At 50.1% G+C, this 14180-nt stretch overlaps 1 protein-coding gene across 10 annotated transcripts in view; it reads right to left on the reverse strand.

Annotated features, from left to right (window-relative positions):
• KDM2B (lysine demethylase 2B) overlaps nt 1–14180 on the reverse strand; it is an 89708-nt gene that overhangs the window by 42403 nt on the left and 33125 nt on the right. For all 10 annotated transcript variants that reach the window (XM_059676407.1, XM_059676405.1, XM_059676406.1 and 7 more), the window contains 3 exons: nt 9329–9455; nt 5955–6430; nt 583–669 (listed from right to left, as the gene is read on the reverse strand). In XM_059676407.1, coding sequence (XP_059532390.1) covers nt 583–669; nt 5955–6430; nt 9329–9455 — 690 coding nt within the window. The remainder of the gene's footprint in view (nt 1–582; nt 670–5954; nt 6431–9328; nt 9456–14180) is intronic.

Below are 14180 nucleotides of genomic sequence, written 5' to 3' on the forward strand. Positions count from 1 at the left end.
AGAGACACATCAACTGGTTGCCTCCCGCACTTGCCCCTACCAGGGCTGGCCAAGGATCAAGCCTGCAAACGAAGTACATGCCTTTGACCGGAACCAAACCCATGACTCTTTAGTCCATGGACGGATGCTCAATCCACTGAGCCAAACCAGCTAGAGCTTGTCCCAGTGTCTTTATCCTTTCCTGTTTGATTAGACTTTTTTTTATGGTAAGCATCCACCAATTTCATAAAGAGAAAAAATTCACTTTCAAAAGAAAACAGTGCACGAAGCCGCTGGAAGAAAAAAAGCAGAGGTCGGGAGAGAAAGAAAAAAGGGAAGGAGAAGAAAACTCACCGCAGGGAAAGGTGAGGCATCACTTCCCCCCCGGTTCCTGAGTGACCACCAGGAGGCACTGCCTGCAATTCTCACGCTAGGGAAAATGATCCCTTTCGAAAACCAAACACTTGCAATGAACAAACCACTAAAACCACCTTAACTGGAGTGCCCTCTCTCAGGAATCCCTCCTGAAAATGTCAACATTCACCATACAGATGTGAAAGGCCGTGGAAATGGTCCCCCAGCATCGGGCAACCTGCGTCTTACCTTTGGAGTCTTCTTTGGCCAGGTGACTACGGGGACCCCAGTGATGGCCAGAGTGGGGTCGTCGTCAGCGTGCTCCTTCAGGACATTCTGTGGCCAAACAAAGGAGCCATATTAGCCCAGGGTAGGGGGTAAGACCTCTGGAGGGGGCTGGAGGCCACACCTAAGCCAGTTAGAAACACCCTGAGAGCTCTCCACAAAGTCCACCACCCACCCGCCACCCACACACTCAGAAGAAACTGAGTCCATGTCACTAACGTGTAAATGTTGCTTGTAAATGTCTTGGCTCACTGTTATATCCCCAAAGCCACACACAATGACTAACCTATAGTAAGCTTCCAGTAAATAACTGAAAATAAATAAACAAAGCCACAAATTCCCAAAGAGGGACTTTCTACGAAATGCCTGACCAGTACGCCTCAAATCTGTCGCAGCCAATAAAAACAGGGGAAGTCTGAGAGCTGTCACAGCCAAGAGGACACGTAATATGGTGTCCTGGGTGGGATCCCGGAACCGGTAAAGGCCAGAGGTAAAAACTGAGGCGATGTGAACAAACTACAGACTTCAGTTATAACCATGTATCAACGCTGGCTCATTAACTGTAACAAATGTACTGTAAGATGTTAACAACAGGGGAAACTGGGTGTGTGCAGAGTATATGGAAACTGTACTACCTGCTGAATGTTTCTGTAAGTCTAAAACAAAGTCTACTGATAGAAAATAATTTTTAAAATGCCAAGTAGACAGTAACAGTTACAATAAGGTAAAATAGAATGTGTCGGGTACCCATTTTTCTACCACGTACATATTTCAAAAGAAATTCAGCCCGACTGTGTGGCTCAGTGGTTGAGCATCAACCTATGAACCAGGAGGTTCGGTTCAGTCAGAGCACATTGTCTGGGTTGTGGGCTCGATCTCCAGTGTGGGGCGTGCAGGAGGCAGCCTATTAGTGATTCTCTCTCAGCATTGATGTTTGTACCTCTCTCTCCCTTCTTCCTTCCTCTCTAAAATCAATAAAAATATTTTTTTTAAAAACGAAATACAACAGAAAGAACCAAGAATATGGACATGATTCAACTCTGGTGGGTACTTCACATGGGGCACCGAGAAAGGCTACCAATGGCTGGGGGGACCGTGGGAACTATGAGTACCGAGGGGAGGACATTGTTTAGAATTGCCAACGTCCTGACGATAATATTAAGCCAACCAACTTTTCATCAGTTTCAATTTTTAATTATTGTTTTCAAACGCACCGAAGACGTCCTATCCTTTAGTACTTACCACACCTGTCCCCTCCTCATCTCTGTCCATCACTCGGGACAGGTGGGGCTAGCTGGGTGAGGGGTGCCCATGTAAACAGCAGGAGGGCAGGCACCGCACGAGTGTATGAAAGTGCGATGTACTGAGTACTTTCTCTCTGCCGGGCACCATAACAACTACTTCAGATCCACTCTCTCATCCGATCTTCGCGGCCACCCTGTGAGATGGATTTATCACCACCTCTACAGTGTGGATGAGGAACTGTGCCTCTCAGAGCCTGTCTCCTTTAGCTCCATTCTGGAAGGATCACGGTACTGAGCCATGTGGTTTTCTTGCTTCTGTCATAGACGGCACATCATCAGGGAGCCCCATCTGACCCCCAGCCAAACAAAATCAACTAATGTGCATACATTAGCACCAAATGTCTACTCCACAAAAATGCGCAAACCATTCTTTCCTATAACAGGTCACTGGTCATTCCCCAGTTCCCATCAGCCTCTTTGTTCAACACAGACTTACACTTTACCTTGTTTAGTTTTATAGTTTATCCAATGATTTCAAATGCCTGTCCTCATTTGGCCTTTTGGGCATTTGGACAGCAGACAATGTAAGAGGTTTAGTTCCATTACATAAATGAGAAAAATTAAGCTCAGAGGAGTTCAAAGGGAAGCCCAAATCACACAGGTAAAACCTGACTCTCAATCCAGTGTTCCTTCCACAACACCCTTCATCACCAGCCAGAGAAAACGAACGTTGAAGGAGCCACCATTTCCCTTCCTTGTTCTCTCCACCTCCAACCCACAATTCACCAGAAGTCTCTAATCAACTTCCTTAAATGTCTAAATCAAAAAATACAAAAATACAGGTGGGACGAGATTAACCAAAAAAAAAACCTCTATGCATATATGCATAGCCCATGGACACAGACAATAATGTGGTGAAGGCCTGGGGTGGGGGGAGTATGGGCTAGACGGGGTCAGTGGGGGGGGACATCTGTAACACTTTCAACAATGAAGATAAATTTTTAAAAAATACAAATGAAAGGGAAAAATGGGTGGTTGATAAGAGCCAAAACCTAGCCATCTGGAGACTGACTTATTTCGGGGACTGTGTCCAATCCCAGGGGCTCTGGTTACTGTGAGCCTTGGTGAGCAGCAGTCGGAGGTCCTAGGGAAACGGCGAGAAGGAGAGAAGACCTGGCCTTTTTGTAACAAAAGCCAAAGGTCACACCTGGGCAAGCACCAAGGACAAACACCAGGGTCAGAAACAGGACTCACTCACTGGTAGTGGCAGCAGGGGGCACCCGCTAAGGATTCTGCCTTGGACCCACATTCCTGAGCTGTGTTTTATTTCTTAGTGCAAAAGAACCCCCAACATCTGGGAAGAGAGGACTCGGGGAGCCCTGAGTGTGCAGCCAGGAAGAAGTTGCTCACCCTCTGTGACAACACTCTCACTTGGAAGGTTCGTTTTGGCTTCAAAAATCTTTTCTGGGTCGCCAGAGACCGTGAGGGACTGGTGGCCTGGCCAGACAGACAGGAAGCCCCCTATTCAGAGGACAGCACGGGTCCACTTCACCCATTCAGGCTCCTGGCCACACAGCAATTAGAGATGCTCGCAGAAGCTCCAATGCTCCTGGGGCTCTAGGAGGCCTGTCCACCCAGTTTACAAACTCCTTAGCCTAACAAGGGCCTCCTCAGACAAGGCTCAGGACCATAAATATCTCTAAAGACTGTCCAGTTCAACAAATGAGCTAAGTGAGTAGATTATATGAAAAAGAGATGTGCCGGCCTAGTGGAAAATACACACTCAGGGAGGCAGTAGGGAGTGGTGGGGACTGCGGTGTGTGAAGTCAGCTGCCACTCACTCCCCACTGCTTGCCGCCACTCAGGAACATGGGCCAGGGTAGCCAGGACATTGTATGCGAAATGCTGGCAACTAATTACAAAAAAAATGTTTACTACCGTGCAGGCCAAACACCACGGAGGCTGAATCCAGGCCTTCGGAGGTCTATCAGGTGGATGTAGGTGAGAGAGAGGAGGGGCCGAGTCCCACTCCCAGAAAGAAATCTAACCAACCAGGAATCAGGAACACTGCACATGAACAGGTCAGACACACAAGGTGCTTTTAAAGGAAAAAGGCTCTCCACAGCACTTCCTCTTGAAATGAATGTGTTTTTAACAATTACAATGTTTTCGGAGCCTAATACTATTAATGATTGAATTATTGATGAAAATACCTTATTCTCACTTTACAGGGCCTCAGAAGAATAACGTAGCCACAAGGCAGAATTCTCAGGTTTCCTCTGGGGAACCCAATATACAAAACTCCTGCCACAAGATGAGGGGTTCTTAGCCTGAGGTCCGAGAACAGACTCAGGTGTCCAAGACCCCCTGACATTGCATGCACAATTTTGTGCGTATAAGTAGATTTTCATAAAAATCTCAAGAGAGGCCAGCAACCTCTAAAAATAGTCAAGAGTCAATGAAAAAAACCATTAGCAAGTAAAGACTTGCTTTACAGAAATACTCACCATAGAGTTTAAGATTTTTAAAGCCAAAAGTTATAAAACTTAAATTTCACAACCCCTGTAGAAGATGTACCTGCTCTATCAAAGTGAAATGTACCTGGATTAGTGATTTCGTATACTGGCTCCCTCTGCTGGTGGAATCTGTCAGACTACCTGACGTGGGCCCCGGGTCTCACTTCTGCTCGACCCCTGGTCACACAGCACCAAGGGGAGGACAGTCTTACTCTATAATAATAAAAGCGTGAAATGCTAATTAGACCGGAGGACCTTCCGACGACCTTCTGGACAAAGCCTCGGCTGCGAGGGCGGAGCGCCGTGCACGAATTTCGTGCATCAGGCCTCTAGTATTTCTATATCCCAAGGCCTCACACACAATGTTTCCTAAACGAATAACTGAACTAATTAACAAACCCTGGGCAGAGTTGGCGCCCCTCAGAAAAAGAGACTTAAATTCCGTTTCAAACCCCAGCAGGCAGCTGGATTTTCTTGGGAACCAGACATTGGAGAAGGAAGCTCAGACGCCTCTGAGGCTTCACTCCGAAAAGCCTTAGCCATGCGGACAGGAGGGAGTTCCTGGAGCATATCCGCACAGGCGTTCTGGAGGCATCCCTGCGTCCTCATCCCTGCTCTGTCACCTCACGCACGTCCCTTAACGTTTCTGAAACTATTTCCTCATCCTGTAAGGGCAGATAATAAGGGTAACTACCACTTGCCTAGCACTGGTACCTGGTAAGTAGTAAGCTTTCCACAAATGCTAGGATTATGATGACAACAGGACAAGGCGGCCCAGTGTATTTCCTTTTTCTTAAACACCTGTTCACTAGCCCTCTGCCTCTTGCAGCCCTCCCCATCTGGAGGACTCCTATGCCGCCTCAAAGCCCAGCTCAAATGCCCTCTGCATAACTATCCCAGAGCCCTGGCCAGCTCCCATGCTCAGGGTACACACGGCATGCTCGGTGGCACTTCATTCTCTGTCTCCTGGTTTCTTCACCTGCCTGCTTCGCTGCTAAACAGTGAACTTCCCGAGGGCAGTGACTACGACCCTCTGCTTTCTGTTCCCCAATGGATAGCACGGCTGGTGCTCAATGAAAGTTAGACCAATAATTAGGCTCTACTACGTGGAGAACTCTGGACCCCGGGTGGCCAGGCGGCCCACTTTAGCTGGCCACCTTGAGGCTCACCAGGATGTACAACCGGCTCATGTGAAACGGATACATGTTCCAGAGGAAGCCAACCCAGAACACAAGTCTCCCCGACCAGGATGGCGGAGTCCGTCCCCAAAACCAACAGCAGCACTCGTGATGCTCCCATAGCGACTACTGCTGGCAAATCCTCCAGTTCCAACAAGTGCGAGAAAGAACTCATTGTCAACCACAAAGCCGTCTTCCACCAGAGTCCCCAGGGGGGCCTCCACTCGGACTCCCTGGATGAGCTGACTTGGACCAGAGGCCCCTCTCTGTGCATGGATGTGTCCCAAGGAAGGTCAGCTCCAAGCCACCCTGTGCTGAGCTGCCCTGGAGAAACTATGCTTTGAACAGACCCTCCCAAGCCCTCAGCTGTACAACCCCAGACGCAGCTCCCTGCCCACCTTCACACCCTCCAGGAGCGCCTGGGGGTCCTCGATGCCCTCGGGGACACACTTCTTGTTTTCTGGGAGGGATTCAAGTTTCTCCACCAGAGCCTTCAGGCCCTTCAGTTCAAACTCGGTGAGGTGGGTCCATTTGGCAGGGACCTCGGCGGTGGGAGAGCCGGTGGGCGTCTTAGGGTCATCTATGGGCATCGTCGTGGACTTGACGCTTTCCTCTGACTCATTAGACAAAGTCCTTTTGAGGAACCGCAGGGCAGGTGCTTTGGGCTTCTTTCCGGGGGGCTCCTGGTCCTCAGAGGGGATGCTGGTGGGTGAGGCAGGGCCATCGGCAGGTGGCTTGGGCACCTTATCTGCACCCTCTTCTTCCTCCTCCTCCTCCTTCTCCTCCTCCTGGGGCTGCTGCTCACAAGACTCCTCCTCCATATCCAGCCAGGAATCAGATGAGAAGCCGTCTATACTGGGCTTTCTTGGGGTATCTACAGGGGGTGGGGGTGAAGGGATCACAAAAGAAGACTGAGATGAGCACCCTAAACGCCCTGCTGAAAGTCATGTGACCTCCATTCACTTGCTTCCCGCGCCCCTTTACACTGGAGATCGAGCTTCTCTCAATAGTTCTAACGGTCTATGCCTCCCTCACTTCTAGAAAGGTTGGGGTCAGTCAGACACAGGTTCAAATCCCAGCTCAGCTTCCTCCAGCCACGTGTACCCACAAAAGATGCTTCACCTCTCTGAACACACCTGGAATTTTATATTTTCAACATAGAAAAATAACACAAAAGAGCATATACGATGATGTCTGATTCCACTCATTGGAATGTCCAGACAGCGGAAAAACCCAGAGACAGAAAGCAGATTAGCGGCTGCTGGTTTCCCTCTGGAGTGATGAATGTTCTAAAAATTCACTGTGGTGATGGCTGCACAACGAAAAACCACTAAAGTGAACACATTAAATAGGTGAGTTGTATGGTATGTGAATTATATCCCCGTTATGCTCTTTAAAAATATAAGGCAGCCCAGCCAGTGTAGCTCAGTGGTTGAATATTGACCTATGAACCAGGCGGTCAGTCTGATTCCCAGTCAGGGAATAAGCCCTGGTGGGGTGGTGGGTCCAATCTCCAGGAGGGAGCGTGCATTTTGATAATTTTCTCTCATCATTGATGTTTCTTTTTTTCTTCTTTTTAAAATTTATCTTCATTGATTTCAGAAAGGAAGGGAGAGGTAGAGAAAGATAGAAGCATCAATAATGAGAGAGCTGAAGCCAGTTTGGCTCAGTGGATAGAGCGTCGGCCTGCGGAGTGAAAGGTCCCCGGTTCGATTCCGGTCAAAGGCATGTACCTGGGTGGCGGGCACATCCCCAGTAGGAGACGTGCAGGAGGCAGCTGATCGATGTTTCTCGCTCTCTATCTCTCTCCCTTCCTCTCTGTAAAAAATCAATAAAATATATTTTTAAAAAAAATGAGAATCATCGATTGACTGCCTCCCGCACGCCCCACACTGGGGATTGAGCACGCAACGCAGGCATATGCCCTGAGCAGAAATCGAACCGTGACCTCCTGGTTCATAGGTTGATGCTCAACCACTGAGCCAATACCGGCTGGGCTCATTGATGATTCTCTCTCTCCCTCTCCCTTCCTCTCTCTGAAATCAATATATATGTGTGTGTGTGTATATATATATATATATATATATATATATATATATATATATCTCAAAGACAACTTCCTCCGAAGGTCTGTTGTGAGGATTAAATAAGGCCTCACAGAGCAGAGCACGGTTCCTGGCACACAGCTAGCATTTGATCAATGAGGTGTGTCTCCCTAACATTCCCCCTTCTCCTTGGTCGAGGGACTAGAGAGGTGGGGGAAACAGTGGCAAGAAAATTTAAGAAAAAAGCGGGCACTGATGACCCAAACTCTGACTCAAGATTGCCTCTCAGGTCCAGCTGGCATGGCTCAGTGGTTGAGCGTCGACCTATGAACCAGGAGGTCAGGGTTTGATTCCCAGTTAAGGGCACATGCCCAGGTTGTGGGCTGGATCCCCAGTAGAGGGCATGCAGGAGACAGCAGATCTATGATTCTCTCTCATCATTGATGTTTCTCTCTCTCCCCCCCCTTCTAAAATCAATAATATATATATATATATATGATTGCCTCTCGGAATCTGGAATGTTCTTCTCCGACCCTAAATACCCAGTGAGAGAGAAGGGACTCATTTCCTGGCCTGGGGCTGCCACAAAACCAAGCCTCCGGTCCCCGCAGGAGCGTGGCACGACTACAATCACAGTAGCTCTCACGCTATTTCAAAATCATTTCCATCTCCTACCGGGCTGGCGACTTCAGAAGAGCGGGTTGCAGGGTTTCGGCATTTTTCACACCTGAATATCGTATCATCTGACAGGAACGTAACTCAAAACAGACCACCACCACCCCCGACAAAACTGAATTTTCAGGAGGCAAATGAACACTTCCCAATAAAACCCCGGCAGAAACATGTTCCCAACCCTATGCCCACCTGGAACCAACCCCTAAAGGCACTAAGGATGGGAGTCAAGGGAAGGAAGGAGGTTTAACGATAGAGAAAAAAGAATCTCAAAATCCTGGAGATAACAGCAGTAATCATGCGGCCCTATTGCATTCTTCTATCTTGTGTTGAGAAAGATTCAATAATTGAGGCACAGCGGATCCGCATCCAGTAAAACTGCAGCAGTGACAGCTCAGGGGCAGAGGGAAAGAAGTGGGGCTGTCAGAGCTAGACGCAGCTTTGGGGCAGGCGTCTGTGAGTCAGGAGGCAAGGACTGAGCATTCTGGGGTGGGGTGGGGGGAGGTCCCTTTAAGTAAGGGCAGCAGGGCAGGGCGCTACAGCAGCTGCTGAGAACCACCCACTGCCCTGCCAGGCTTGAGTTTCCAGTCCTGGTCACCCCGCTGCTGGCTCAAAGCTGGCCTGGGATCTGAGGGACTGGCTGCGTCTGGTGGGCCTGCTCTTACATGGACAAAAACCCAACCCCCAGGGCACAGGGAGGGGAAGGTCATTGGTAGCTACTGAGGAATAAAAAGAACCGGATGCTTTGCTCCGTGAGGATCTTGCTTCCGCAATCACGCCCAGGACTGGCCCCTCCCACATCTGCATAGTCACCAGCGCGACCTGGAGGCCATCAGTGTGACTCGGTTGGGGTCATGATTTCGTTTTCTTGGACTCTGCATTCCAAGTGGCAATCTGACGAGGATGGCTTCCCAGCTAAGGTGTCTCTAGGAATCTGCCTGACACTCTGGCTCAAGAGATTTCCCGGAACCCAAAGACTCTCAAGGGCCCCACTGAAAACAATGCTTTCTGCCCCAGCTGAGCGGGCAAGGTGGTTGACTCCGCTGTCCACTCACCAATCAGCATCGATTCTCTCTGGTATTCCTGAGTGAGGTAGGACCTCTGGGTCACACAGTACACGTATCTCTCCAAGACATACCAGCACATCTCATAGTAGAAGGGGTAACGGAATTTGGGCTGCACCTGAAAACAAAGACCCAAAGGCGGAGGTCAGTTTCTGGAGGGCAAAGGGAAAAGGAGGGAGAGAATTGAGGGGGTGAGGGCTCCTGGGGGCGGGAGTTATTTTCATCATCTTAGCAAGAGCACAAATGGCGTGAGGAAAAAATGGGGAGGGGCTGCGGGGCAAGGGGGAGGCGCTGCATGCACGAATGAGAGGGGAGGAAAAGGCCTAGGCGAGAGCCTTTCAAGGTTCCTTGAGCTGCGCGCCACCGGATGGGGTCGGCTTTGTGCTTCGAGAAATAGCATTGTCCCCTGGCCTGCTGAGGAGGGTGCCGGCACCCACGAATGCGAGCCACTGCCTGATTCCAGCTACAACAGAAACGGGCTCCTGTCGTTCTTAAAAATTCTTGCACAGATTCTGCTATCCCACCCTCCCCGAAAAACAGAAATCAATCCCAGAACCTTACCCAAGTCCATGTGCAGACAGGCTATCTGTCTATCAAGCATCTCCTGCACGCTGAGGGAAAGGCCTCACCAGGCGGACCAATGAGGATGGAGGGGTGTGGCCTCTCCACCCCTGGGGGCGGGGCCTAAGAGGGGTCCACCTCCAGCTCCTTCTCCACCACCACCTGGCACTGCCCAGCCTGCATTCCCAGGCGATTTCCTTGGACACAAGTTCCTGGCGTAACTCTAACACCAAGGGACACACCCCAGGTCTGGAGCAGGAGTTCAGACAAGAGATCCCTTCTTGGCTGTTTCTTATAGGGGACGAAGGATAGGTGCCGACAGCTTTGTGTATCAGAACTATGAAAAGGCCTGGACCCCAGGGGAATGCCGATGGGTGGCAGGTAGCACGCAGGGTCTATATGGGTGAGATGGCAGCGAAAGATGGGAAGCAAGCAGTACCACTGACGGCCCCAGCACAGATGAACCTTCCGGAAACTGCATCCTGAGCAGGCAAGGGAGGACTGACAGAGTGGGAGGGTGGTCCCTCTCCCATCTCTGGCTGCTCTTCCCCCGCCCCCCCCCCCCCAAGGCTGTATATAGACACTGCACGTCCACACTCACTCCTGCTTGCCTGCCCTCTCACCAAGGGTGCGTCTGCCTCAAGGGACCTGTGCAGGGGCCGGGAACCCCTCTCCACCTCTTCTACTCAGGGAGCTGGATGTTAATACACTCTCCCAATTTTCTCTGCTGACAATCAACAGGCAACAGCCTACATGTGAGACGAAAACAAAGACAAGCAGGACCAGGTCCACCACGTGCCCTTAAATGCTATTTTCCTGCCTCTCTCACCGTGCCCACTGGAAAGGGTCTCAACCTCACCCTTCTTGAGAGTCCCAGCTCTCAGTTCCTCATCCAGGCCCTGCTGATTCAGTTTCCAGACGCAAGGCCCTTTTCCCATATTTGGGGCCTCGCCTCTCCCATCTGTGTATTGGGTCCATTTGACCTCCCTGCCTCTGGTGGATGGTAAGCTTTGGAATGAGATTCTGGCTGCCGCATGCTTTTGAGCTCCTGGGGGGGTGGGGGATGCATGGCGTTGGGAACGTCATCTAGCGGTTTCCTTGGCTCCAGCGACTTTCCCCAGGGGCCAGTTTTCTTGCTGGAATAGTATGCGACTAATGACCTTTTTTCAGTCACCAGATCAGTTCCCTCTGGAGTTGAAAAAGGAGAGAGGCCCTTCCACGTGAGGCAGACCCTGACCTCCTGGGAAGAAGGGTTTGGGCGTCTCAGCCCCACCCCTACTCCAGAAAAAAGGCCAACCGATTGGGAAACAAATCGCCAATACCTAGAGCGGAGGACACACAGGCCCTCCTCTTCTCAGACCCTCACTCACATCTCCTGATTTTAGACTCCATCGGTAAACCTCCCAAGTTGCTTCTGACTTTTCAAATTTGGGGAGATCATCCGAGCCATTCTGCATTGATGGGCACCATGGCACCCGAGAATCTTTGTAGATTAGAGGGGAGGGAACTTTCTGGCTGTATTTCAGCAGAGAAAGGTAAGTCTCCCCTCACTGTTGCTGAGCCCAAGAGAAACCAGCTGGGTGAAAACAAATGCTGATGAAGGAATTAAAACTCTTTTCATTTTTTTTTCTTTTTTTTCTTTTTTTTTTTTTTCCAAGAGAGCACCGCAGGAAACAAAATTGGCAAAGAATTGACTTACAAACGGGTTGTCGCCTTCCACCCTTCGCCTTCAAAAGGTTTCAGCCACATGCCTGGGAACATTAAACACACGATTGCTCAACATTAATTGTTGACAAAAATCGGAGCCTCATCAAATTGAGTTGTTCACCAAAAGGCAAGGCGGTTGGTTGTTCAGGGAACATCGCGTGCTCCCTACCTGCGGGGTCATCCAGGTGTCAGCGGGCCTCCAGGGGCCAGTCTGAGGTCCCAAAGGCCCATTGGAGTGGCACCTGGCCTGAGCCCTTCCTCTTACAGCAGAGTGACCGCAGGAGGTTAGAACCACGGGTATTTCGGGGCATCGAGAACTCCCAGGCCTCAGGATTTGAAAAGCTAAAATATGAGGGTGGGTGGAAGTATCTTAAAAATTTTGTTTTTCTCCTGGAAAAAAAAAAAAAAAAAAGGCAATGGGGGGGGGAAAAAATCCAATGGTAGGAGAAAGGTGAGAGGAAGGGTAAATTATTTGCAATTTCCAAATAGATTCACTGACTGAGAGGAAATGGGGCATGCGGGCATTACCTTTCCTGAGAAGGCTGCTTTCACTAGAACCATTAGGGAAAAGGAAAAAAAAAAAAAAGGTAAATAAAGGAGAGATGGCAGTTTAATGATCGTTGGGACCATCCCTACTTGGAGCTAAAAATACGTAGTGATCGTTGTTGAGACATTATCTTCAAATAACAAGCATGCAACTTGCCCATTCTTTGCTGTCGTCCTTCCACCCCTCTGCATATTTTTAGAATGAGAGGGGAAAGATTTAATCTCCAAAGGGGACAGGGGGGCAGGAAATGGAAACCCACCAGTCCCAGAACACCTGTTTGTGCTTGTCTTTGGGGCAGCAGGTAAAGTCACCTATCACCCGGCGCAGAAAAATTTAAACTGTGAGAGCAAGACATGGCTTCCCAGACCTAGGAGAATCATGAGGTTCCCCTGGTCTGGGTGGGGGGGGGGGGGGGCGGGGTCTCCCACCTTGGGCCACAGAAGCCAAATTCTTTTTCTAAGACAAACTCACACCATGAGGCTTAGAGACGGACCATGTCCTCTGTCCCGCCCCCAGTCTTTGGCTTCCAAGCAAAGCCATGTTTTAGGACTCCTGGAAAGCGATTTTTAAACGGCCACATCCTTCTTCAGCAGCTCGCAGTGACGGAAAGAATTAAGCTGTAGCGAGCTGACAAGGAGCCGTGGCACTTTTTCTGGCATCCAGTGCTCTCTCCCCAGCAGCTTTTGTCTCCCTTAGCTCCTAAGACATGAACAATTGGACCTCGTCGACAAGCCCTCGCCGAGGACCAGAAATCAAAGCAGGTTGAACAGCTTGCCCACCAGCCCCGCTGCCCATCAACCTGCTCGGGGGGAAGCCAGATGAGTATCCGCTCACATGACAAGGACAGTGGGCCTTGGGGGAGGGGACCCTGCCACGCTCATCTGGATGTGGGTGTGATATTCCACGGGTACTCAGTGTTCAGCTCCAATACCTTCCCCCCACCCCCAACCTCCTGCTGAGTGGGGTGGGGACCTGGGCTCCTCAGGGGATGATGAGGCCCAAATCCACTGGCTGAAAGCTTTTAGAAACCTGAGCCTGGAAACTCATGAGCCCGACTTCTCGTTCTAGATTTTTCCCTTCCTATCCCACACTTCCTAGTCTGCTCACAAACAAGCTGGCCCATTCCTCGGGACCAGTCAAAGAACAGTCGGCCAGAGCCCCAGACAGCACGTGGTCCAGATTCTGAGATGACCACTCTCACCCAAATGGAGCCCTTACCACAGAATGACAACCTCCAGCCCAGCGCTGGGCTGGCCACCCCCAGACCAGGAAAGGGATGTTGGGCAGGCAGCAGAGAAGAAAGGCACGAATGTCCACAAGATGAGACCCAGTCTGTGCAGATCTGGGCCTCCCCGGCAGCAAACCTACTGTCTGAAGATGCGTCCTCTCTTTTTTTGTGCACCTGGCCGCTACGGTGTCTAAAGTGGCCCCTGAGAAACCTCTGCATGGGGTCCCTCAATGTCAGGGCTGCTAAAAAGGTCAATGCACATATAGTGGCTAAAACTCCCACCCATCTATGTGATTCCATGCAGATCGAGGCCAGAAAGCAAGACTGAAAAAGAAGTGAATCCTGGGCCCAGAGCTCCTGCCTCTATAACATTTTTCTTTAGGTTCCAAGCATAGCAACCCATCTTTGGGGCAAAAAAAGTCATCTCTGTGGCTAAGCCGGGAAGACATGGTATGTATGGTCCGTCCATCCAGTGGAGTATTACTCAACCATGAAAAGGAATAAAGCACTGACACAACAGAGATGAAGCTTAAAGTCATCACGCCGAGTGAGAGAAGCCAGATGCAATAGGCCACCTCATTATGACTCCATTTATACGAAATGTCCAGAACAGGCGAATCCACAGAGACAGAAAGCAGATTAGCGACTGCCAGAGGCTGGGGGAGGGGGAACAGGGAGTAACTGCTAATGGGGACTGGGCTTCTTTTTGGGGGTGATGAATGTCCTGGAACTAGTCAGAGGTGATGGCTGCACAACCTTATGAATGTGCGAAATGCCACTGAGCTGTGCACTTTAAATGG

This window comes from Myotis daubentonii, chromosome 19, assembly GCF_963259705.1.
Source record: "Myotis daubentonii chromosome 19, mMyoDau2.1, whole genome shotgun sequence".
Taxonomy (NCBI): Eukaryota; Metazoa; Chordata; class Mammalia; order Chiroptera; family Vespertilionidae; genus Myotis; species Myotis daubentonii.